Genomic DNA, 25,454 nt, shown 5'->3' with positions numbered 1-25,454 from the left:
ATGTATAGAAATGCTGATGATTTATGTGCATTTATTTTGTATCCTGCCACTTTGCTAAAGTTGTTGATTATTTCTACAAGCTTCTTAGTTGATTCTCTAGGATTTTTTAAGTAGACCATCATATCATCTGCAAAGAGTGATAGCTTAGTTTCCTCCTTGCCCACTTCCCTTCAACACCTTTTACAAAATTCTAAAGTTGGAAAAGTTGACTTCATTCTTGTAGCCTCTCTTTATGTCCTTTAGTCTCTTTGGTGGAATTCTTTTCTCTTTTCTCTGCTTTTGGGTGACCAAACCTGCTTCCCAGGAGAGGATATAATATTAGTAATTTACTCTAAAGTGTGAATCTATTGTGGTCTCTTCAATGCTAATTGTAGATAAATGTCTTTTCTTGCTAATAATGGAATTTCGGGGACTATCGTTAGGTAGAAGAAAATAGTGAGAGGGGCAGAGTAAGGGGACAGAAGAGATCTTTCTAGAACTCTCCCAAATCACATCAATATGAGTGATTATTTCCTTCTTATAAAAAATGTTGAGGAAAGCCAAGTCCTGCTGGTTCCCAATTTAGGCTTCTTCTCTAGTTCCTTCTCCTGGTTCATCTTCCCAGAATCCAAATGAATTCCTTATATCTGTGCCCCAGGTTTCACGGCAATGACTGAGAAGTTCAGTACAGCCATGTATATGGACCGAGGGGCTGAACAGCTGGTGGAGATTCTCAATAACCACATAAGTGCCATAGTAGAAAGTAAGTACCAGAGCTGGACTTTGACTTGAAAACTTTTATGTATTGATTCTTCATGGTTTGGGTATTGTAACTGAGAGAAGAGCCATGCTCCGGACTTTCAAACTGACCCTTTCTATTTTCTCTTAGCTTTTGTAGAGAGTGCTACTTGGATGTATTCTGGGAACTGGTTTCTTCTTTGTTGTTGGGGGTTTAAAGGGATGGACTCAGATCGCACAGTGTGCCAGATTATCTCCAGGGATATAATAAAATTCCACTAATTCGTGTTAATTGAGAGGAAGATCAGTTTGCATTGGTGAAAAGTCTTAAGCACAATATATTTCCAAATGGATGCACTTTTAGAGTTGAAATTCACTATTGTTTCCTTCTTCATAGTTGCATCCCCAATGTCTAACACAGTTCCTGGCACTTAGTAGGTGCTTCATAAGTGTTTGTGATTTCCTGACTTATAAAAGCAATAACTCAAAAGAAGTCAAGGAAGTGATTACCAAATATTCTTAATGAAACAATAAGAAGAGTTTCAAGTAAATTGGTGCTCTGTCTTGTTCAAAGACTCATGAATAGTGTAGTTGTCCTCAGCCCTCAGAGTTCTTTCATTTCTCCCCCAGTTATATTACTTCTCTGCACTAGGTCTGGATGCCTTTTCCTTTATTCCACAATGACAGGAAAGAATTCTTCCTCTTCCTCTTCCTCTCCTTCTCCTCCTCCTTCTCCTTCTCCTTCTCCTCATCCTCCTTCTCCTTCTCTTTCTCCTCCTCCTCTTTCTCTTCCTTCTCTTCCTTCTCTTCCTTCTCCTCCGTCTCCTTCTTCTCCTTCTCCTTCTCCTCCTTCTCCTCCTCCTTCTCCTCCTTCTCCTTCTCCTCCTTCTCCTTCTCTTTCTCCTCCTCCTTCTCTTTCTCTTCCTTCTCCTCCTTCTCCTCCTTCTCCTCCTTCTCCTTCTCCTCCTTCTCCTCCTCCTTCTCCTCCTTCTCCTCCTCCTCCTTCTCCTCCTCCTCCTTCTCCTTCTCCTTCTCTTCCTCCTCCTTCTTTGTTTTTTTTTTGTTTGTTTGTCTCATGATGTTTTTGTTTTTTGTTTTTCAAAGAAATCAGTATGTGATTTCCCCTCTCCTTTTCTCAGAGGTGCTGATTTATGGAGGAGACATCTTAAAGTTTGCAGGTACTGGCCTTTCTGATTTGGGAGGAGCGGGGCAAGAAAGTTATGTAGAGGTTCTTGCACCCTAAATAGGAAGGGGACTTTTCAAAAGAGGAGCAGCAAGGGATAGATATAAAGTGCATTTGAAGACATTTTTGCAAATGAGGTTCCCCTAGAAAACCCAAATAGGCTGATCTGTAGGGAAAACCAAAAGTGTGACCTGAGTTTTCTTCATCCTACTCTGTATGTCGCTTCAAGGGGATGCATTGCTAGCCCTGTGGAAAGTAGAGCGAAATCAGCTGAAGAACTTTATCACTGTGGTGGTTAAATGTAGTCTAGAAATTCATGGAGTGTTTGAGAATCAGGAGTCTGAAGAAGGCCTGGATATCCGAGTCAAAATTGGTAAGTAATTGAAAGTAGGTGTGGTCATATTTCTGTTTATTCATTCATTTATTAAAAAAATAAGTAACTAATATGTATAGAATACTATTCTTCTCACTAAACAAATATTCCCTCTGAAGGGGATACAAAAATAATAAAATAGTCGTTTCAAATAAATTAAAATCAATGCAGTACAAATTAAGATTTGGGCATAAGAGAAATATCAGTGCTAGGAGATTGGATAAGGGAGACATCTATCTTCTTGTTCTTAGTTATAATAATCATATTTCATATTTCCATAGGGCTTTAAGGTTTCCAAAACATTTTCTTCATCACAGTTTTGTGAGGTAGGGTATACAAACAACGACTCATTTTTATGCAATATTTTTAAGTTTTTAGAACATTTTACATAGAATATTTCATTTGACTCTCCCAGTGGTTCTGAGGGTAGGAATTCTAGGTATTATCATTATTATTTTATGATGAGAAAGAATCTGTGACTTACACAGGGTCCCATCACTAGTGTCAGAGACAGATTTTGAGTCTAAATCACTCTGATTCCATGCCCAGAACTCTTTCTGCTCTTCTACTACCTTCATTTTACAGATGAGGAAAGTAAGCCAGAGTGAAGTTGAATTTGTTGAGTCACACTGTCAACTTAAGTATTTATTAAAGCATTTACAGTATGCCAGACACTAGATAAAAATTTTAAAAATGAAGTAATCCCTGTTTAACAATGAGCTTATATTCTAATGGCAAGAGTGAGAGTATAAATACAATTTATACAGCATAAATAGAAAAATACATACATACACAGGCATATTTATGCAAAGTAGTTAAATACAAGCTAGTTTAGGAATAAGGGCACTTGCACTTGGGGGAATCAGAAAAGGCTTCATGTAGAAGACAGTGTATGAGTGAGCTTTGTCTTAGAGGAAGAGAGAAATTCTTTGGAACTAAGGTAAGAAGGGAGTGCATGCTGGGTGTATTATTTTCACTCTGGCTCTCTCTCCCAGAGCTTGGCTTGGGAAGTGTCTCTTTTCTGTCCTTTCAGCTTAAGCCACCATCAGCTGTTTTCCTCCCATTTTAGGCATCCAGTGACTAGTTCAATTTGATCAGCTTGTAACAAAAGGATTTCTACTTCATAGACATAACCAAACCAATACAACCACCCCCTCCATCTCAGAGACATATTCGTCCCCATCCCACATTGTCTGTGGGGGTATCGGTTTGAAACTCAGCCCAGTTCCAACGTAATATAGCTCTTACCAAGTTCATGTGCAGAGATGGCGTCCCTGTTGGATGAGTACATCTCACCTGCTGCTGCCCTGGGGACTTCTGCCATTTTACTTCATGCTCTCATTTGCTATAAGTGAATGAGTGGAGGGACTTACGAGGAAGAACACTATCCGCATCCAGAGAAAGAATTTGGGAGTAGAAACAGAGAAGAAAAACAACTGCTTGATCACATGGGTTGATGGGGATATGATTGGGGATGTAGACTCTAAGTGATCTAATGCAAATATGAATAATATGGAAATAGGTCTTGATCCATGCATGACACATGTAAAACCCAGTGGAACTGCTCATTGGCTGGGGCGGGGTGGGGGGAGGAGGAAGGGAAAGAACATGAATCATGTAACCATGGAAAAATATTCTAAATAAATTAATTAAATAAAAATTTTCAATTAAAAAAAAGAAATGTCAACACTAATACCTAAAAAAATAATAAGTGAATGAGTCCTTCAGTCCTAGATGTGAAGGAGACTGTCTCCCAGTCAGGTAATTTTAAAGGAGCAGCCAAGTCCAAGCTGTGTAGCCAATGGAAAGAGATTTATTCCACCCATGTAGCAAGTCAAAAATGTTCCTACCCTATACTAGTCAGCCCTCTTATCTCCCAGATGCTGATGCTTAGAATTTCCCATGGGAGCACCTCCATCATAGGTGACTTGGATGAGCACCAATCCATTATCCATGTATTAATTCCTTCCCAGGATTGTTAATGAGTAAAACATTCCACAAACCTCCAAGTATCAAATAAATGTGAGTTATCAATATCATTTTGTTAGTATCATCGGGTTTCTGAAGTCTAGTTTTAGTTCTGAGGATAGAAGAAGAGTCCAGAAACGAACAGGTAGGGCAGTGGGTAGAGTGCTGGGGTTGGAGTCAGGAAGACTCATCTTCCTGAGGTCAAATCTGGCCTCAGACACTAGCTTTTTAACCTTGGCCAAGTCACTTAACCCTGTTTGTCTCTGTTTCCTCATCTGTAAAATGAGCTAGAGAATGAAATTGCAAACCACTCCATTATCTCTGACAAGAAAACACCAAATAGGGCCACAAAAAATTGGACATAACTGAAGCAATTGAACAACAACAGAAATGGATAGTTTTTATTTTTCCAAATGTCAGTAGAAATGTGTGTTCTCTTCTTGTTCTCTGGCTAGAGGATCTCTGACTCCGGGTCCTTATCAACCTTGAAAAATACCACTAAGGTAGTTAGAAAGAACAAGTTTTTAATCAGGACAAGGAAGACAATGCTCTGATTGGCCCTACACCAGAATCATGTGCTAGATACCACACCGAGGCAAAGTTCTGGGACTCAGGGAGAAAAGCATTTTTCCAATGAGCTGAAGAACTTGGAATCTTAAATGCCTTTTGGGGAATATAGGATGGGATTGGCTTGTCAATGGAGACAAAGGAAGGAGGATTCCAGCCAAGGGCTGGACTATTTGGGTGAGGCTAATGATACAATGGGAGAAACATCTAAGACAAAAGAATACTTAAGATTTTTATATCTACTGATTCTATCTAAGCTGTGATCTTTGGGTGCTTTAAGGTTTATCTTCAAAGACAAGGTCAATCTGGGACTTCTCTTAAGACAAATGGCAAACTTGGGGGTTCCATAAAACAAAGTTGTCACCACCAAAGACAATGGAGACTTTCCTGTTGAAAAATGTAAAGCCAACTTACCTAGTGGTACAAACCTGTCCCTTGCCTTGTCAGGACTGTCTGCTGGCCACATCAAAAAACTGGTGTTTGGAGATGAAAAAAGTTACTTTCTGGTGGTTGGACAGGCTGTGGAAGACGTACGCTTTGCACAGAACATGGCACAGATGAATGAAATTATTTTGTCACCAAACTGCTGGCAACTCTGTGACCGGAATGTAATTGAAATTGAGAGAATTCCTGACCAAAGAGCCGTTAAGGTAGGTGATACTAATCCTTATGGTGGATAGTCAGACATCATTGTGAGGCCAGAGGGGGCATTGGCTTTTTTGGTTGGGATCTGCAAAGGTCTACATTATTTTGGGGTTGTCATGCTCTCTTAGAAGATGAAGAAATAGAAACATTACAGGCTTAGAGGATTCAGAGCTGAGAGGTCCTTAAAGAGCATCTAGCCTAATGTCCTCTTACAACTAAGAAAACAGAAGTGCCCCAGTCTTACAGGAAGTAAGTAGCAAGAGTCAGAATTTGAACCCAATTCTTTTGTTTATAGGTCAAGTGTTCCTTTTGAGCTCCCATCCATTATTTAGCCCACTGAACATTTTCTCTGACATGACAGGTCACTTTCTGTGCATAAATAGGGTTTAGGAATTGGGGGCTCCAATTATTGTACTGATGCAATAATAGAGCCTCTCTGCTCCCTTTTTCAGATTTATTAGAGGTTCAGAGATTTTAGAGTTACAAGGAACTACAGAGATCATATGGTCTAACTCCCTTAGTTTATAGAAGAGAAAACTTGTTTAAATTCACAATGCCAAAGCAAGATTGAAATTTGAGTCTTTTGTCACCAGATCCAGTGTGCCCTCTCCTGCACCATATTGATCTTGGATGAGAAGACAAATTAGTCTGAGGTTATGACCAAAGAAACAGGGAAGAGGTTATAGCTATGGTCAACACCAATGGTTCTCCTGTGATAACCTCTGTTTCAAACATTTTTGCCACCATGACTCTGTAGCTGTTGTTATTACTCCCTAGGCTACTAGTAGTAGCCAACTTAAGTGACAGTAGGGAACAGTGGGTTTAGCTGTAACAAGGTTGGGATGGTGAGTAGCTGGCTTGTCCATTTGATGGCAGGATGCCAAAAGTGAACACTTAAACCCAATGGCCCAAATCTGTGAGAACACACATTAGCAAAAATTGGTATTGGTTCCAGGCAGAGAAATCCCCTAGAGCAGTGATAGTGAACCTTTTGGAGATGGAGTGTCAGATCCTGCCCCCACCCCACCCCCAGACCAACCTAGTGCCATGTCTGCCCCACTCCCAAACTTTGTGCCATTCCCCTCCCCCCAGACCAAGTGCCAGGTGTGCCCTTCCCTGCCTTACCCCACAAAAGGGAGGGAGGAAGCGCTTCCATTCGGCTGCTGGGCAGAGGGGCAGGGAATGTAAAACAGTGTCATCAAGGGCTGGAGAGGGTGGGAGGGGAGCAGCTCTGCCTGAGTCCCTCTGCCTTTCTCTTAACAAACTCTGGGGGTTTGGGGGGGGGTAGCTTTATGTCCACAGAGAACTCTCTGAGTGCCATCTTTGGCACTGGTGCCATAGGTTCTCCATCAATGTCATAGGGTGTAGTTAATTAGGGCTGATCTTTTGGGATCTCAAGCTTGGAAGAAATAGAATTAATTGGGAGCTATGTAAGATCTCAGGGAGGCCACACATAGGAAAAACTGGCATCAAAAATATTGTGGGGGGGACAGCTGGGTAGCTCAGTGGATTGAGAGTCAGGCCTATAGACGGGAGGTCCTAGGTTCAAATCTGGCCTCAGACACTTCCCAGCTGTGTGACCCTGGGCAAGTCACTTGACCCCCATTGCCTACCCTTACCACTCTTCCACCTATGAGCCAATACACAGAAGTTAAGGGTTTTAAAAAAAAATTCAGTTAACCAGATTTCTATATTAAAATACATTTAGAGTAGTGTAACATATAGGGAATTGCAGCCTGAGTCTTATGCCCTGTGATGACCTAGGCTTAAACCTCTCCTTTATATTCTGAAAATTGTTGTTTTAACTAAGTAGTTTGAATAATTCCTTGTCAACTCTCTGATTTCTGGGTTCAAATATCACTTCTTAAACTTATTAACTATGTGATATAGGAATTATAATAATGCCTACTTAGCTGATTGTTGGAAGGATTAAATGTGATAAACTATAGAAAGTGTTTTGCAAACTTTAGAGCACTAAATAAAAGCTAGCAGTTATTGTGAAATGTATAATCCAGTTTATGTTGTTTTGTCCTCCAGTATGTCAATCACTATGTATCAAATATCCAAAATACATAGTCTTTGCCTCATTTTCTATTATATTACACTTGGAAGTGACATCACTCTTTATTATAAGAAAAATTGAAACTCTCATTTTCTTCCATTTAGGTTAACTTCCTGAAGCTACCCTCTACTTATAATTTTGATGAGTTTTTCATGAAATGCATGGCCAACCTGAGTTACTATCCTTCAGGTGATCACAAAAGTAAGTGTACTTACATGAATTAACTAATATTCTAAGTTTGGCCAGGTTCAAAGTAATGAACTAGCTAGGAACAACAGTGACAATAGAGAGTATTTATATAACACTTTAAGGTTTATTAAGTGCTTTACAAATATTTTTTTCTTGCAACAATCCCAGGAATTTTGTGTTATTATTATGCCAATTTTACAGATGAGGAAACTGAGGCACAAGGAAATTGAGTGACCTGCCCAGGGTCATATAGCTATTAAGTATCTGAGGATTGATCAGAAACTCAGATCCTCTTGACTTTATATCCACCTAATTATCTATCCACTGCACCATCTAGAACATAACATTATAAATCTAGACCTAGAAGATATGTAGATCTTCTTATCCAGGTCTCTCATTTTACAAGTTAGGAAACTGAAGTCCAGAGAGGTTCAGTGACTTTCCCCAAATCATACAGTTTGTAAGTAGTAGAATCAGGATTTAGTTAGGTCTCTTGCCCCTGTGAAGAAGTCTTGAATTAGAAGCAATAGTAGCCAGAAGATGAGCACCGAAGTAGTTGACTCCATGATGGAAAGGGACTTAAGAAATACACCATGGGAAAGTAGTCACAGGGAACGAGGGAATGTTTCTGAAGGCAAGTGAAAAAGCTGCCAGAGCTGGAAGAGATTTGGACATAAAAGAAAAGAGACCAAAATCAGAGCAATTCTGTGACTAAAACCCAGCTATAGAATCAAAGACTCTTCTAAAGGGTCTGGGGGAAAATGGGATATCATTAGAATGAAGAGAGAAGACCACAATAACATGAATTAGCAAGGGAGAACAGATGCAAAGTATTGTGTTATAGCTTAATCAGAGATGGCTACATGAAAGAATTGGAAGTGACTTGAGTAATGCTTATAGCTTGGTCAAGCAGAATTAGTACATCGTGTTAGGACAGTGCTTAACAACCAGCTTTCCAAAATTAAGTTTAATCTAATGATTAGTTATTAACATTTTTCTCTGTCACCTTTTTAAATTTAGACAATCCACAAGATGATAAATCAAGGTCTGATTTGTAACATTTGCCAACTTCTGAGGTGTAAAAACTCACACAGAAGATTTGACAGTCTATCGCCTCTCCCTAGAATATTCTCTAGAATTGTGTCTATAGCTCACTTATATTGTACATTAGTATTCCTTCCCCTCCCCCCACTTCACCACTTCACTTATACAATATTTCAAGGATCTGTAATTTTGTTGAAATAAACACTTCCTCCTTCCACCAATAAAGATCACATTATCGTGATGTGGTAAATTGTCTCTGAGGACTTTTGTAGCTAAAACATCCATCACCCTGTGACCAACTTGAAGGTGAGGATCTCTAAATGTAGCTGGGTTGAGCCTCAAACAGCATAGATACAGTTAGTTATTGCCCACACTGTTCTTATAACCTTTTTTGCTCGAAAGGACCAGCCAGAGCTCATATCCTCTGCTGATATAGCCTTAGCAAGCTTACTGGCTCGTTTGTGCTATGATGAGTCAGTCTTTGCTGTAGGACTTTAGTAGAGATAGATGTCATTGTACCATAAGAAATGATGAACAGGACAAACACAAAAAAACCTGGAAAGACTTATATGAAATGATACAAAGTGAAATGAGCAGAACCAGGAAAATATTGTACACAGTAACAGCAACAATTTACAGTGTTCCACTGTGAATGAATTAGCTGTTATCAGAAATGCAAAAATCCAGGACAACTCCAAGGGTTTCATGACAAAAAAGAATATGCAGCATCATAGAAGGAACTTATGGAATCTGAATGCATATCCTTTAGTATAAGTGATATGTGTCTTCTTTTACAACATGACAAACAAGGAAATAGGTATTGCCTTAGAGCACATGTACAGCCCATATCATATTTCTTGTCATCTTGGGGAGGGAAGAGAGTTGGGAAGGAGAGACATGGATTGCAAAATGTCAGAAATTAGTTACTAAAATTGTATCTACATGTAACCTGTATACCAGATGGATTTTGTTAGGAACAAAATAATCCAGGAAAAGAGCATAAATCAGACCACAACACTTTTCTGATCAATCAAACCACTGAAGAGCACTTATTAATCACCAAAAAACTAGCAGTGGCTCCCCACTGCCTCTAGAATACAATAGGAACTTTTTGGTCCTTCATCTAAAAGCCTTCATAGCTTTGCTTTTTTGCTTTGGCCTGCCTTCTTTCCTTCCTTCCTTCCTTCCTTCCTTCCTTCCTTCCTTCCTTCCTTCCTTCCTTCCTTCCTTCCTTTTTCTGATATTTTGCAATCCAGATCCACATCTTCTTCCTCTCATTCTTTCCTCCCTAAGGTAGCGGTCAACATAATATAGGTTTATCATACAATACCTATTTCCTGTTGTGAAAAAAACAGATAAAACTTATACTGGAGAAAATAAAGTGAAGAATTTTTTTGCTTCAATCTGTATTAGACTATCAGTTCCTTCCATAGTGTTGGATAGCCTTTTTTCATTATAAGTCCCTTGGAGTTGTCTTGGATCCTTGATTTACTGATAATAGTTAATGTATCATTTAATTGATCATCATACATTATTGCTGTTACTGTGTACAGTGCTCTCCTGGTTCTGCTCACATCATTTTGCATCAGGCTTGTCTGAACTCATCCTGTTCATCATTTCTTATGGCACAATAATATTCCATTGCAATCATATACCACAACTCGTTCAGCCATTCCCTAAGCACCTCTGCCCATTTAATCTTCCTAAAATACAGCTTTCATCACCTTAAGCTCAAAAACTTCTAATGGCTCCCTTTGCCAATCAACTCCAGCTGCTACCAAGGCAGCGGGATAGTGTTTCACTCAGCACATCTCTGGGAACAGCTGTGGAACATCAGAGTAGCTATTAAATTCCATGAACTTTGAAAAAAAATAATTCTTACCTTCTGTCTTCGAATTGATACTAAGTATTGGCTCCAAGGCAGAAGGGCAAGGAAGGTTAGGCGATTGAAATTAAATAACTAGGCCAGGATCACATAGCTAGGAAGTGTCTGAGGACAATTTGAACCCAGGATCTCCCATCTCCAGGCCTGGCATTCTTTCCACAGAGCCACCTAGTTGTCCTTGAATTCCATGAACTTATACCATGGCAGCACAGCCTCCGCTGCCTGTGACTGGCGGTCCTACGGTAACTACAAGAACTAGCCCTGGGCACCTTTTCATGGAGTTAAAGAAACTTGGCTACCCTTCCACCCAGTGTAGACAATGAAGAATAACAATAACCATAGTAATAGCTAACATGTACGTAGCATTTACTATGTGCCAGGCACTGTGCTAACTGCTTTACAATTATTATCTCATTTGATCCTTATAACAATAAATAGGGGCGCTATTATTATCCCCATTTTACAGATGAAGAAACTGAGGCAAACAGAGATTAAATGACCAAAGTCACATAGCTAATAAGTGTCTGAAGTCAAATTTGAACTCGGGTCTGCCTGACTTTAGGCCCGGCACACTATCCGTTGTGACACCTAGCTGCCTCTAGTTCATTGCTGAGCCCTGTCATACCTTCATCTACTATTTATAGCAGTCTGCCCCATGGCATTCAGTGGCACATATTCTCTGCCACTTATCTCTGTCCGAGATTCAGCTGGGAACACCCCTTGTGGAAAGCCACTCGGTCATATATGGGGTCAATAAAGCAGGAGGGGGTTCATACCTTTACAGCATAGTAAATTTAAAGTCACATCTATTCCAATCTCCTCACTTAAAAAAGGAGTAAACTGACTCACAGTTTGGATTTTCAACACAAGTCATCTGATTCCAAATCTGGCAGTGTTTCTACTACTCTGTGCTCCTTTTGAAAATCTTTCCCCCCCCCCCCCCCCCTAGAGCACTCAGTATTCTTCTGCCCTGTTTGGGAAACACTCCTTCAGGAAACCCATTGTAAGAATAACGTGGTCCTGGGTCATCAGGTCTAGTTTCTAAATATTGCAGGGAAGACAGTCAATGAAGTCTTGAGCAATCCACCTTACCTTGCCCATCAATTTTTAATTCAGTCCAACAAATATTTACTCAGTAGCTCTCTTGCTAGGTGCTGAGGAAGGTACAAAGATTAAATAGACTTTGGCAGAATTTAATTTTTAACTGATGATGTGTTTGCTTTTTAACTTTTTGGAGTTGAGGAAATGATTAATTACCTTTATCCACTCAGATTTTATCAGAAAAATAGGCAATAATAAATTATGAGACTGAAGGCATAGTGTCAAAAACCTCTGACACATTTGGAGAATGTTACTTCTTTTTTTTCTTTCTTTTTACATTTTATTTTATTTTCCTCCCAATTACATGTAAAAAGAATTTTCAGGCTCAAATTCTCTCTCTCCTTCTCTCCTCCTACCCCAAGTTGGTAAATAATCTCATATAGATTTTACATGTGCAACCATGTATATAAAACATTTCTTTTTATTAGTCCTTTAGTGGAAGGCATCTCAACCATAAAAAAAGTTAAGAAAGAAAATGAAAAAGTTTGCTTTGGCCTGGATTCAGATTCCATCAGTTCTTTCTTTAGAAGCAAATGGCATTTTTTTTTATCATGAATCCTTTGGGATAGTTTTGCATCATTGTATTGCTGAGAATATCTGTTATTCATAGTTATTCATTGTAAAGTGTTCCTGTCACTATGTACAATGTTCTCCTGGTTCTGCTTATTTCACTTTGCTTTAGTTCACCTAAGTTTTTCCAGGTTTTTCTGAGCTTCTCCTGCTTGTCATTTCTTATAAGCACAATAGTCTTCCATTGCAATCATATACTGTTCTTTACTCAGCTATTCCCCAAGTGATGAGTATTCCCTCACTTTCCAAATCTTTGCCCCCTAAAAAGAGCTGCTTTAAACATTTTTGTATATATAGGTCTTCCCCCCCCCCTTTTTTTTCATAACTTTGGGATACAAACCAATAATGGTATCACTATGTCAAAAGGTATGTACTATTTTATACTCCTTTAGACATAGGTCCAAATTGTTCTCTGGAATGGTTAAATCAGTTCACAACACCCCAACAGTACATTAGTGTCTCAGCTTGCCCACATCTCCAAGTTTTGTCATTTTTCTTTACTGTCAAAATAGCCAGTTTGATAAGTGTAGGGTGGTACATCAGCATTGTTTTAATTTGCATTTCTTTAATTAATAGTGGCTGAGAGCATTTCTTTGCATGACTCTACAGAGCTTTAATTACTTTGGGAACTACCTGTTCTTATCCTTTGGCCAGTTTTGAGTTGGGGAATGACTTGTATTCTTATATATTCAACTCATTTCTCTCTGCATTTAAGAAGTGAGGCCTTTATTATTATTTTTATTTTTTATTTTTATTTTTATTTATTTTTATTTTTTTATTTTTTATTTATTATCTTTATTATTATTAGAGAGATTTGTACATTTTTTTTTTGCACCATTATGATTACTTTCCATCCTATTTCCCACTGTTTAGTCTCTGACCTCCATATCCCTCAATTTAGTTTTTTATGCTTTTGGAGTATTTAAGCCTCCCCACCCCCCAAAAAAACAACAACAAAAAAAACTTATCTCTTCTAATAATTCTGGTTGGACTTATTATATCCAATCTTGCATTTTTCTTTGAAATAGTGTCTATGGATGTTATTGAATCATTCTCTTTTTCTGGGTTTGTATCTTGAGCTTCCTGCTACCATAATAGTTCTTTACAATGAATTCTTATTTTATTTGCTCATTCTTCCAACCCACTTCTTGACTTTGGATTTTATGTTAGGACTGGGTTCAGTGTACTTCTGGGATAGGATTCTGTCTTCTTGTAGCCTTCTGTTTTCTTTCAACAGTGTACTCACTGCCCTCTTGATATGAGCTCTGTAAATTCCTGACCCAAGTTTGAGTCTGTGGCCTTGTTGGAAGTTTCAGTAGACTGTTGCTCAATTCAGCCACTGAGAAACTATTCTTTATCTTGATGTTTCCCTGATTGTCATCTTTCAGAATGCCTCCTTTCACCATAACTATCTGTTTAGCAGGCTAGCTCCTGTCAGTGTAAAAAGCTGAACATTGAATACTTTGGGATGTTTGTCAATATTCATTTCCACACCATCAAACTACTCTTTTCTTCATTTTACATTAACTTAGAAGAGCAGCATACCTGAGGGAAGTGGTGGCATAGAGACCTGGGTTGGGGGGCTACTGAGGAGGAGAAGGAAAATAAGGAGAAAGATTAGGAAAAGCAGCTGCAGTGGTAGCAGCTCAGGCTGGGCTTAGAGATCTGGTGTCACTGGTGACTCTAGCATGACTCTTTAAGTCTCCTATTTTTCAAATTCTATTTTGTAGAGTTCTTTTCCTCAGTGAATTTTTGTACCTTTTTTTCAATACCACCAATTTTGCCTTTTAAGAAGTTCTTCTCTTCAGTCAATTTTTACATGTCTTTATCTTTTTCCATTTGGCCAGTTTTGCTTTTTTAAACAATTCTTTCTTTAAGTGAATTTTTGTTCCTCTTTTACCACTTGGCCTGTTCTGTTTTTTAAGATATTAATTTCTTCACTATTTTTTGTGCCTCCTTTACCAAGCTGTTGACTCTTTTTTCCATGATTTTCCTGTATCACTCTCATTTCTTTTTCCAATTTTCTTCTACTTCTCTTGTTTAATTTTTTAAATGCTTTTTGAGCTCCTTCATCAATTCTTTTTGAGTTTGAGAGCATTACACCAGGAGGTTTTAGCTCAAAGATAGATATATATTAAATTATTCAACAAAATTAGAATTAGTTTTACTAGATAACTAGCTATTGTGAAGATGAATCAAAGTCTCTTTAACCATCAATCAGCAATTTTCAAGTTAATCAATCAAAAATTTAAGTACCCCTACTTAGTACCTTACCAGTCACTAAGTATGAGAGTTCACAAGTCACTTGCTAGAGTGGGTGACAACTCCAAAGATCACTGCCCCTCCCCTTGGGCAGTGCTAGGCAAATTGAAAGATTGCAATTGGTTCCTGTAAAGTGGGGGAGCAACAGGAAGTGATGTTGAGAAAACTACTTTAAAAAGTCCAGCTCAAGGATTCAGGAGTTTTCTCTCTGCATTGGTGAGCAGGAGTGGAGGAGAAGACTCTTTCCTGGATTCTGCATTGGCTTGCTGTGGTGAGTGGACTGATTCCTTCATTTTTTCGGTGAGGAGACCATCTCTCTTGTTGGCACTTTGGTGGGACACTCCCTTCAGCATGAGTTCTGGTGATATTCTTGGTGGTCTTAGCCTTGTGTGCACTGAAGTTTCTCAGAGGTTCTTCAGCTTTTCCTGGATCTTCAGATTTAGGCTTCTTAATTAGGACTTTGGATTCTGGTGAGATTCACATTTGGATTTGCATTTGTGGTCTGGAGACATTAGGATTAAACTCAGGGTATTTGTAGCTAGGCAGTACTTTCTGTCTCTTTATCTACATTTTTCCACTTTTACTCTTTCCACTTCTTTGAAAATAAAGCAGCTAAAAGTCATTTTGACTTAAGCTGTAATATTTTAAATCAACAACTACAATATTACTTTAGAATTCTCATATTTAGCATAAATCCCAATTTTAAATTCTTACACTATTATTGGATAGGTTTGATTTAAATTGCTTCTGTTAATCTATAGTTTTACTTTGAGCAATTAAAATACATACATCTCCTGCTCCATTCTTGGGAAATATGGTGAATGGATAAATATGTAAACATTACGTGGGAAATAAGTAGAATCAATACAGAGCTGGAGGGGTTCCTGAATTCCATAATCATATTTTTCTTGAAGGCTTTGGATACGGTAGCATTGACTATGTTGTCTTCATCTGAATTTGTGTTTTGGTCTTCACTGTCACCAAAATAACTTCCTATATTGTTGGGGTTTTTTTGTTTGCTCATTTTCCAGCCTTTTTCTTTTCTTTTAACTTAAAAAAAATCTATTATCATTGGGCTATGTAATTGTGGTGAAGTGACTATTGTTACAAGCTTCAGGATCTTTGTGCATCTCCCTTCAGAAATAGTTCTAGAGATCTATCTGCTTTTAGTTCTTCCCCAGTAGTATGATGTAAGAAGAGGTATGTTTAATACCCTCTCAGCCTATGCTCTGGTCTATGAGTAATCATAAGCACTCTTTTCTGCCTTAGAACTGTGACTAGGGTCTCCTGCTCCCCTATGGCCACAAACACTGGTGTATGCTAATGTTCCTTCCCACCCTGAGACCCCAAACCAGGATTATGACCTGTATCTGTGTATGGATAATATGACAAGAGTCTTGCACTCAGAGCCAGCAAAGGGTCCTCTGGTAAATCATGTTGGTAGATGGGCTAAACCAAGTTGAGGGTAACCAATGGGCCACAAACCTATTGGTGGTGAATTAGAGGAGTGTCTACGCCAAGAATGTGAAGAATTTCTGGTGCAGTGGGCAAATGAGAACAATCAGTTCCAAAGGTCAGGAAAGTGGCTAAAGCAGGCTGTAGAATTTGGTTAGACTTAGAAGATGCCAAGCTCATCCACTATATCCCAGGTCATTGCCAGCAAACTTGATTTTTGTCTTGCCCCCAGACTTTGATGACTCTGGAAGAGAGAGTGAGGCTGATGACTTTGTGCAGCTCTGCCTCATTTCAGTCTAATTCATACACTAGTCAAGACATCCTCCATTATAATGATGTCTTTGGTCCTCTTTGAAAACAACAACCGAGGAGCAGGCTATAGAGACAATGAAGAAATAGGAAAAATTACACAGAACTTTCCTAGAGAAAGATTTTTTTAAAACTGAGAGCTCTTTCTCAGCTTTTTCCTTGGGCAGGGGCAGTTCTGTTCCTCCTCCCTTTTCTTAAGTTGGGAGGGAGGGAGGGAGATGCAGGTTTAGATACTATAGCTCACAGGTTTCTTTTCTACTTTCTTCTTTTGACTCTTTCTTGACAGCTACATGAGAGGTCCAGCTGAGATGGTAATTGGTCACCTATATCCATTCTCTGCAGTTATAGTTTAGAATCTGTAACTTGAGAATTTCTTTTAGGAAGCAAACATTTCAATAAATTGTATTTGAATAAATTTTGACATATTTTTCCTGAGTTAGAAATTTTCCTCAAAGTTCATGTTCTTACCAATCCTCATTTAAGTATTTCTTGCCCTTATTTAGGGAAAATTCCTTCTTTATTCAAAGAACCAGCAAGGCACACATCCTAAGGGTCAATTCAAACTCTTAATCTCTTTCCCAGAATACCAAACTTAATGCTCTGCTCCTATGGAGAATATAATCTAGGAAATGATTTTCAACTTAAAATTCATGCTCCCAATAGAACTCTCAGGTCTTGGATAAAGTGCCCCACATTCAACACAGAGAAGAAATAAGAACAAGAAGTCCAGGACATCCTAAACTCTTAGAAGATCTCCAAACAATGGCACTACTTATTTATCTGGAATGGCATTGTCTAAAAGACAAAACATGAAAGCATACATACAGATGCCTACACCATCCTCTTGGAAACTCAGTTTCAACAATGGTACTTAAAGAAGTTTTAGACCTGGCCAGGAAGGGAGGCGGGTTTGGAATCCTGGAGAGAGGGATTCTGAAGAGTTCCAGCTGTCTCCATTGTTGCAGAGCCCTGAACAACTGGAAAGCATGCTTCTAGGAAGAGGGATGGAATCTCAAAGTGAACACATTTAAGCCCCTTGGGAAGCCAGGGCCCATGTCTAAATCTATGCTATTCCTCCTTCACAGCTTTAAGTCATGACACTGGAACAGTTTTAACAAATGGCACCAGGTGTGCTTGATGCATTTAGAATAATTCACTTCTCCCAGGAGAGAACAATGTAAAGCGAAAGTAACAGGAAAGTTCCCATCTGGAGCCATCATTCAGGGAATTTAATTCCTAACATCCAATGTCCAGTTCCCCTTTCTTCCTGTGTTGTGAGCCTTATAGTCAATGCCACTTCTGACATAAAGCTTTTTTCGTTTAATAGACAATAGCCTACTTACAGCATGCTTTGGATTTCCATTGTCTTTTGGGTAATCCACGAATTTGAATCTTTAGAGACTATGGAATTCCATGATCTGCAACTATATAGAGTTACCAAAGGAATGTTAAAATTTTAAAAGATAAACTTTTCATCAGAGAAGAGATTGGGATTATTAAAAGTACTAGTTTCACAAACAAAATCCAATCTGCTTGTCACCTCCTATTTAATTCTGAGTCTAGTTTATTTGCAATGTCTATCTAAAGTCTTATTTGTCTATTTATGACTCTCTGTTTATCATTGATCTATCTCATTTAGATTAAAATATATAATTCAAGAGACAATATATTCATTGTCAGACTCCAAATAGAAATATATTGGAATATTGGCTTTAAATATTGGCTTTAAAAAAAACATAAATTAACATTATTTATGTTGTATCTTATTTATTTAAACATTTCCCATTTACTTTTTAATCTGGTTCAAGCCCACTCAGGTGTTTGGAGGGGGCTCTTAGGGGCTATAGACCTTGAGTTTGACACCTCTGATTGAAACAATAGGTATTCTTCAACTTTGTTTTACCTGTGTGGATAGGCTAACATCCTTTGAGTGATTGAATATCACATTTAGGAGGTCCTGGGACTTGATTCAATCACTATACTGAGAAGTGAAAACAGGAACATCTGGACAAGTTCACCCTCTTACAGGGAATCCATTTTTCCATTGACCTCTGCTCTAGTCATCCTCCATGACAGTGATGAAAATGTCTGGCAAGTATTTGTCTTCCTATTTTTATGCCTTGATCAATATTAGTAACCAAGAGTCATCAAACAGTTATTTCTGTGGTTGCATCTCTTAATTTATCTTTATTTTAATCTATGTGTCAGAATCACCTGGAGGAAAGCTTTTAATGCTGCAATTTATGAAATCAAATGCCTTAAATTTTCAAAAATTGTTATTTATTCTTAACATTCTTTTCTTTTTAAATGTTGAGTTCCAAATTTTCTTAATCCCCCACCCTCTGAGAAGGCAAGCAGTACTATATCAATTAGACATGAAATCTCGTAAAACACAGTTCCATATTAGTCATATTCCCCCCACCCTCCAGCAAGAAAAATAAAAGTGAAAGAATTATACTTCAATTTGCACTCAGAATTAAACCATTCTCTCTCTGGAAGTAGGGTAGCATTTTTTATCACGCATCATTTGGAATTGTTTCAGATCATTGTATTGATATGAGTAGCCAAGTCTTTCACAGTTGATCATTATTACAATATTCCTGCTTCTGTGCACAATGATTTCCTGGTTTTGCACTGCATTTTGCATCAGTTCATATAGGTCTTGCTTTTTCCCTCCCCTGTGTGGGGTAAGGGGAAGCAGGACACGCCTGGCACTCAGTGTGGGGGAGGAGTATGATTCTCCATCTCTAAAAGGTTTGTCCTCACCGTCCTAGTGCATTCCTTTACTCATCTCTTCAATTTTGGGGGAGGTCATTCCAATAAAACCAATTCACATCCATGCCTTCTGTCTACCTAAATTCCTTTTAACTGCCCTAATAATGGTAAACTTCTTAGAAGTTACATGTATCATCTTCCCATATAGAAATGGAAACAGTTTGACTTTATTGAGACCCTTTTCATGTTTACTTTCTTATGCTTCTCTTGAGTCTTGTGTTCAGTTCTTTTCATCATGCATGAAAGTCCTCTATTTCATTATCAATTTTTTTTCTCCTGAGGAATTATACTCAGTTTTTCTAGATAGGTGATTGCCTTCTGAAATATATTCTAAGCCCTCTGCTCCTTAAATGTGGAAGTCACTACATCTTGTGTCATCCTGATTGTGGCTGTACAATATTTGACCACACTTCTCTCTGAATCACTTCACCTTGAAAGCATCAACACTTTGCTTATGTTCACATCAGGTACCAATGCAGTAGTGGTATGACTGGATCAAAGAGCAGGCAGTCTTTTAATGCCTTTTGGACATGATTCCAAATTGCCTTCCAGAATGGTTGGATTAGTTCACAACTCCACCAGCAGTGTATTAGTGTTCCAATTTTGCCACATCCCCTCCAACATTTATTCTTTTCCTTTACTGTCATATTGACCAATCTGATAGGTATGAAGTGGTACCTCAGAGTGCTTTTGATTTGCATTTCTCTAATCAGGAGGGATTTAGAATACTTTTTCATGTGATTATTGATAGTTGATTCCTTCATCTGAAAACTGCCTGTTCATATCCTTTGACTATTTTGTCAACTGGGGAATGGTTTGATTTCTTGTAAATTTGACTTAGTTTCTTATATATTTGGGAAATTAGACCTTTGTCAAAGAATTTTGTTATAAATTTTTTCCCCCAGTTTTTCGCTTCCCTTCTAATTTTAGTTGCATTGGTTTTGGCTTTTGGGAGTTTTCTTGGTGAAGATACTGGAGTAGTTTGCCTTTTCCTTCTCCATTTCATTTTACAGATGAGGAACAGAGGCAAACAGGGTTAAGTGACTTGCCCAGGGTCACAAAGCTAGTAAGGATCTGACACTGGATTTGAACTCAGGTCTTTGTGACTCTAGGCCAGGTACTCTATCCACTGTGGCACAATAGCAACCCAATTTTTTTTCTTTTATAATATAGTCAATTTCATTTTTCATAATGGTATTTGGTGTTTGCCACATCTAGCACCTTCCAAGTCAACCCTTTGAGAAGCTATTTATATTATATGCAGGCATCCTGTCATATCTTCTAAAATCTATTCACTGTCCTTCCTCACGACCCACCTTTGAAATGAAGTCACCATATATTAAAATATATCTTTATTAATTTGGGAAAGTTTCCCTCAATTCTTCATATGATTTCTCTATTTCCTCATCTTCTGTGATGGATATAGGCATGGGGCCTGCAATTATCTTCATAGAGGTCTTTTTTGCAAATGCTTATCACGTTCATCACAAGATGAGGTGACCAAGTATCCCATGCAATGCTTCTGGTCACCTTTGGATTCCTGAAAAATCTAATTCCTCTAAACTCAAATGTTTATTTTATAACATATGTTTTTAATTTAATTTTATAGCAGTGTTATTTTACAACATATAATATATAACACCTAATGTTATAAAGTATCTACTAGTATTTCTGATACAAGAATCCTATTCTGGTACCTCATTGTAGCATGGAACAGACTCTGTAATCTTGAAGGCTATTCCAGTAGAGAGATAAGCAGTCTAATGTACAATATAAAATAGTTTTTGAAATTTTTAGAGAAGATTGTAGCAAACTGCAAGCAGGAGTGCCATATAAAACACTGCAAAGCAGTAGAGAAAACAAATGACTTTCTAGAAAACAGTGAGAGGTCCAAATAAACCAGCTCATTACAAGAACATTTAAGGATGAAACTGGAAAGAAAGGGGCAAACAAAGAAGAGGAAAAGACCTATAAATACTTCTTTAAGGAGCTATTTTTTTCCATCAGTGATAGTTGAGTCACCTCAATTCAGTTTCAACAACCTTTTTTGCCTCTCCCTGGAGAATTTGTAAATCTTCCTTTCATTTAATTTCCAATTCCGTATTCTATCTTTGGGTTTCTTTCATAGGAAGAATATCCAGACTGATATGATGCAATGTTTTGTCAACTTAATGGTACCTAGATAAGGATCTCACATTCGAAGTCCTAACAGTAATTGTTTATAGACAACAGCTGGCTGGCACAGTGAACAAAATGCTGTTCTTGGAGTCAGGACAACCTGAATCCTCCCTCAGACATTTATTAACCGGATGGTCCTTGGCAAATCATTTAGAACCCTGCCAAATTTCCTCAACTGTATAATCAGGATAATGATAGCAGAGAGTTATTCTGAGGATCAAATGAATTAACATATGTAAAATGCTTTACATACTTTAAAAGCATCATAAAAAATAATGGTCTAAAAACTATATATAAAATCTTCTCCCTTTTTTGCTGGTCTACCTCAGTCACGGCAGTCGCAAAAGGTGGCCACACAAGAATAAGGAATATTTTGTCATTTTCTTTGTGTCACAAGTTGCCATGGCCAAAGAAATTCTTTACCTAATGGATAGCCTACGCGTCATGGAATTCTCCCAACTCAGGCACCCTTGCTCTTGTGTGACCCTTGGCTTAAAGGACCATTTGCGTAAGACAATTGATATAGATCAGTGGTTCCCAAACTTTTTTGGCCTACCGCCCCCTTTCCAGAAAAAATATTACTTAGCGCCCCCTGGAAATTAATTTTTAAAAAATTTTAATAGCAATTAATAGGAAAGATATATGTATTAATGTTTCTACCTTTTTCATAAAACATAGTAAAGAAAGGTGTAAATTAAAAACATTGAACTTTGAAATGATAAAGCTATTTATTGAACTCAGAATAGAATGTAATATAAAAAAAGTTAAAACATTCAAAATCATCTTAATGAGAAGGATGAACCTGATGTACTGCTACCAATTTAGTAATCCTCGGCTCTATTTTCATCAGCAGTAATATTAAATCACCGCGATTGACTATTTGCAATTGGTTTCTTTTTTTTTGTTAATAAATTGGTTACCACACTGAATCCTTGTGCCAAAATGTACCTGTGGCCATCACCGCTCCCCTGGATCGCTGTAGCACCCACCAGGGGGTGGTGGTGCCCACTTTGGGAATCACTGATGTAGATTGACTACTCACTGCTCATTGCCTGGGTGAGGCAGAGCTGGTGAGAAGTGGGAAGAAGAGAGATCATGGTGTTCTTGGGTAATCAACCTCCACCAATGAGAAGTGTCTTATCCAAATGGCCTTTGAGCCAAGGGTGACATTTTGAAAGCAGACATACTCATTGGCTGAACTATATACCCGAAGCCTTTCTGGCAGGACAGGACTTGCTTGCTCTTTGGCTATATAGCCTTTAAGACCCAGAGTCACCTCTGGGCCATTGTGGGGTTGCAGAGTAAGACTAGTGGAAGTGATACTCAAGGGAGCTTCACAGTGGAAGGAAGTCAGAGCTCTCTAATGGACCCTCCAGTTCAGAATACAATTGTCACGTGGTTCTTTAGGGCTCATATCACTCCCAGTTGGAAAATGTCATTCAGAATTGTATCATGATGAGGATTTTTTTTTTAAATAGCTCCTGGACTGTCTAAACTTTCCCCCAAAGCCAATCTCTTTCTTTCTCTTTTGTAGATATTTTGAGACTCGCCTCTACCCTGGAGTGTGACCCTGAACTGGAAATATGTCTACAAAAGTACATCATGGGAAGTATTTTGAAGCAGGTACTTCAGTGATTGTAGTCACTAACTTTTACATAGCTGGGGACCTTGAACATTTAATGATATCATGAGAACTAGTATGAAAATTATTCTCTTTATGTCAGAAAAGAGGTGAAAATCACATGGTTTCTCAATGGCCCAAATAGTGGAAGGATTTCAGAAATGAATGGCAGACTTTTGAGGATATTTCTTCTTTTACATGGCAGGGAAAGATATTTGACTTTAGACTTTTGTGTAATTAGAGTTTTGTACTCCAGGACTCCATTTCCCAGAATCCCACTTTTGTCCTCACGTTACGTCCTTACGTTTTAGAGATAAAGTTTCTGTAGTCCTGCCTCTCACGTGCTCTTCTCCCACTAACATGAACAGGAAAACTTTCTCTTTACTCAGGCTTTTACTTTTGTTCTTTTTATTTCCTCTACTTCAAGTGATTATTGATAAATCTCATAAAATATAATGCTTGGAGTTGTTGGATGTTAATTTAAATCTTACACTTCAAGATCAGGAAAGTTAGGTAATTAGAACACAGAGTGTCCCCTCCATAGGTGTTGGGACCCCTAAATCACTCCCCTGCTGCCTCCCCCACCAGTCCCTGGTGGAGTCCCATCCCCTCCAGGCATCCTCTCTCTTATGGAAGGATGGATCTGCAAGAAGACCTCAGGCCTGCCATCCTTGACAGTGTAAGTTGTGGGAAAACAGTGAGATAATATTTGCAAAGTGTCCTGGCTGGCACATAGAAGGCACTTCATTAATACGAAGAGTGCAATGCTACTCTCGGCCTCAATAACTCAAACTTCTAAAAAACGTTTTAAGGTGACAAAGTGTGTTTTTCCTAATGCCCATGGACATGGAATTATTTCCACTTCACTTGGGAGAAAACTGAGGCTTAGACAGGGTAGGTGCCCCCTCAGAAGAGCTGGGATTCCCCCTCCCCCCAGGGGCTCCTCACCCCAGGTGCAGCCGCCATGTTGCAGAATTCTAGTTCAGAAGGATTGAGCCGAACCCTAAAAGGTTTCCCCTGACCGCCTGCCCTATACCAGGCCCTGTGCGGCCCCAGAATGCCAGGGCAGAAAGGAGAAGGCCTTTTCCACCAAAGGGTTTGCCTTCTGCCAGGCGAGAATGGCCAGCCGTCGTACCATCTATTTCCCTCTTTAAAGGTGATTCGATAGGAGGGAGATCATTTGAGCTACTTTCACAATTTTGTAGCTTCTGAGTCCATGCCAAATTAGTTTATTTTTTAATATGGAGTTAAATTTGTTCACTTCTCAAATTCCACTATTTGTTTCATTGCACAAAGCAGTTCCTGGTGGCAGCAGTCCAGGGAGCTGGGGGAGCCTCTGTTGGGAGGGGGGGCTCTCCTGGGAGGGCCTTTCCTGGCCCAAAAAGGGGGCGCCTGCGGAGGGTCCGCTCAGGGGACCCGCGTGTTCGGCTCTTTTCCAGATCGACGACAAGCAGCTGCGAGGTTATTTGTCCGAACTTCGGCCGGTGACCATCGTATTTGTCAACCTGCAGTTTAAGGGTCAGGAGACGGCGGACGATATTGCCCAGGCCATCCAGGATGCCAGCGTGTACATCAACTCTGTCCTGAAGAAATTCAAAGGCCAAATCAATAAAGTCTTTATGTTTGACAAAGTGAGTGTAAACGGAGGCCGGCGAGCCAGGAGCCCCCGAGAGGCCGCAGGCAGGGTTGCTCCAGAAAGGCTGGGCTCCGCGTTGGGGAAGGGTCTCCTGGGGTCGGGGTTACTGCCCCGACAGGCACCTCTCGTGCCCCATTTTACCCCATTTTCTACTTCTTCCCCACACTCTGTGCATCTGTGTCGGAGTGATCCAAGCCAGTGTCGGCGTCTCACGGTCAGATGCTCTCTGCTCTGGTAGGAGCAGGTGCATCTTTTTCTTTTTTAAACCCTTCCCATCCCTCTCAGAAGCCATACAGTGCTGAAGAGCAGGAAGGGCCTGGCCCAGGTTTGCCCAGTTAGGAAGTATTTGAACCCAGGACCTCCCCTTTCCAGGTCTGGCTCTCTCTCTACCAAGCCACCTCCCTGACCCGGGAGCTGGATCTTAAAACCTCGAATGCTGGAATGTCCTTGGTTTGCTCATCCTTAAAGTGAAGGGTTAGCTGGGCTCAGGGGCCAGCTGCCGGCCAAAGGGGAACCCTGCCTGCCAGCTGAGAATGGTTTTTATACTGTCAAATGCACAATAGGCATGTCTAAAATGTAAAGTCCTTCTGAGCTCCCCGGCCCAATGCCACGGGGTGGAGGGGATGTTGGAGGATTCTAAGGGGTCCCTTTTGGGATTCCTCAGTCACGCCGTGTAGGCACCAGCCTATTCACAGAGCCAGTCCAACTGTCCTGGGCAGAAGCCGGGCTGGGGGAGTGACGAGGCATCAACACTCAGAGCCTCGGCTCTATGGAGCATGGGCGACATTTTCTTCTTCTTCTTCTTCTTCTTCTTCTTCTTCTTCTTCTTCTTCTTCTTCTTCTTCTTCTTCTTCTTCTTCTTCTTCTTCTTCTTCTTCTTCTTCTTCTTCTTCTTCTTCTTCTTCTTCTTCTTC

At 39.3% G+C, this 25,454-nt stretch overlaps 1 protein-coding gene across 1 annotated transcript in view; it reads left to right on the top strand.

Moving 5' to 3' along the window:
• ADCY10 (adenylate cyclase 10) overlaps positions 1 to 25,454 on the top strand; it is a 126,982-nt gene that overhangs the window by 13,299 nt on the left and 88,229 nt on the right. The window contains exons 4-11 of the mRNA XM_044674868.1: positions 638 to 742; positions 1,857 to 1,895; positions 2,130 to 2,273; positions 5,256 to 5,458; positions 7,620 to 7,716; positions 22,818 to 22,906; positions 24,344 to 24,754; positions 24,826 to 24,865. Coding sequence (XP_044530803.1) covers positions 638 to 742; positions 1,857 to 1,895; positions 2,130 to 2,273; positions 5,256 to 5,458; positions 7,620 to 7,716; positions 22,818 to 22,906; positions 24,344 to 24,754; positions 24,826 to 24,865 — 1,128 coding nt within the window. The remainder of the gene's footprint in view (positions 1 to 637; positions 743 to 1,856; positions 1,896 to 2,129; positions 2,274 to 5,255; positions 5,459 to 7,619; positions 7,717 to 22,817; positions 22,907 to 24,343; positions 24,755 to 24,825; positions 24,866 to 25,454) is intronic.

The sequence above is a fragment of the Gracilinanus agilis genome, chromosome 4 (assembly GCF_016433145.1).
Source record: "Gracilinanus agilis isolate LMUSP501 chromosome 4, AgileGrace, whole genome shotgun sequence".
NCBI classification, from domain to species: domain Eukaryota; kingdom Metazoa; phylum Chordata; class Mammalia; order Didelphimorphia; family Didelphidae; genus Gracilinanus; species Gracilinanus agilis.
Note: the sequence above shows the minus strand (reverse complement) of the source record. Positions and strands in the feature narration are given on the sequence as shown.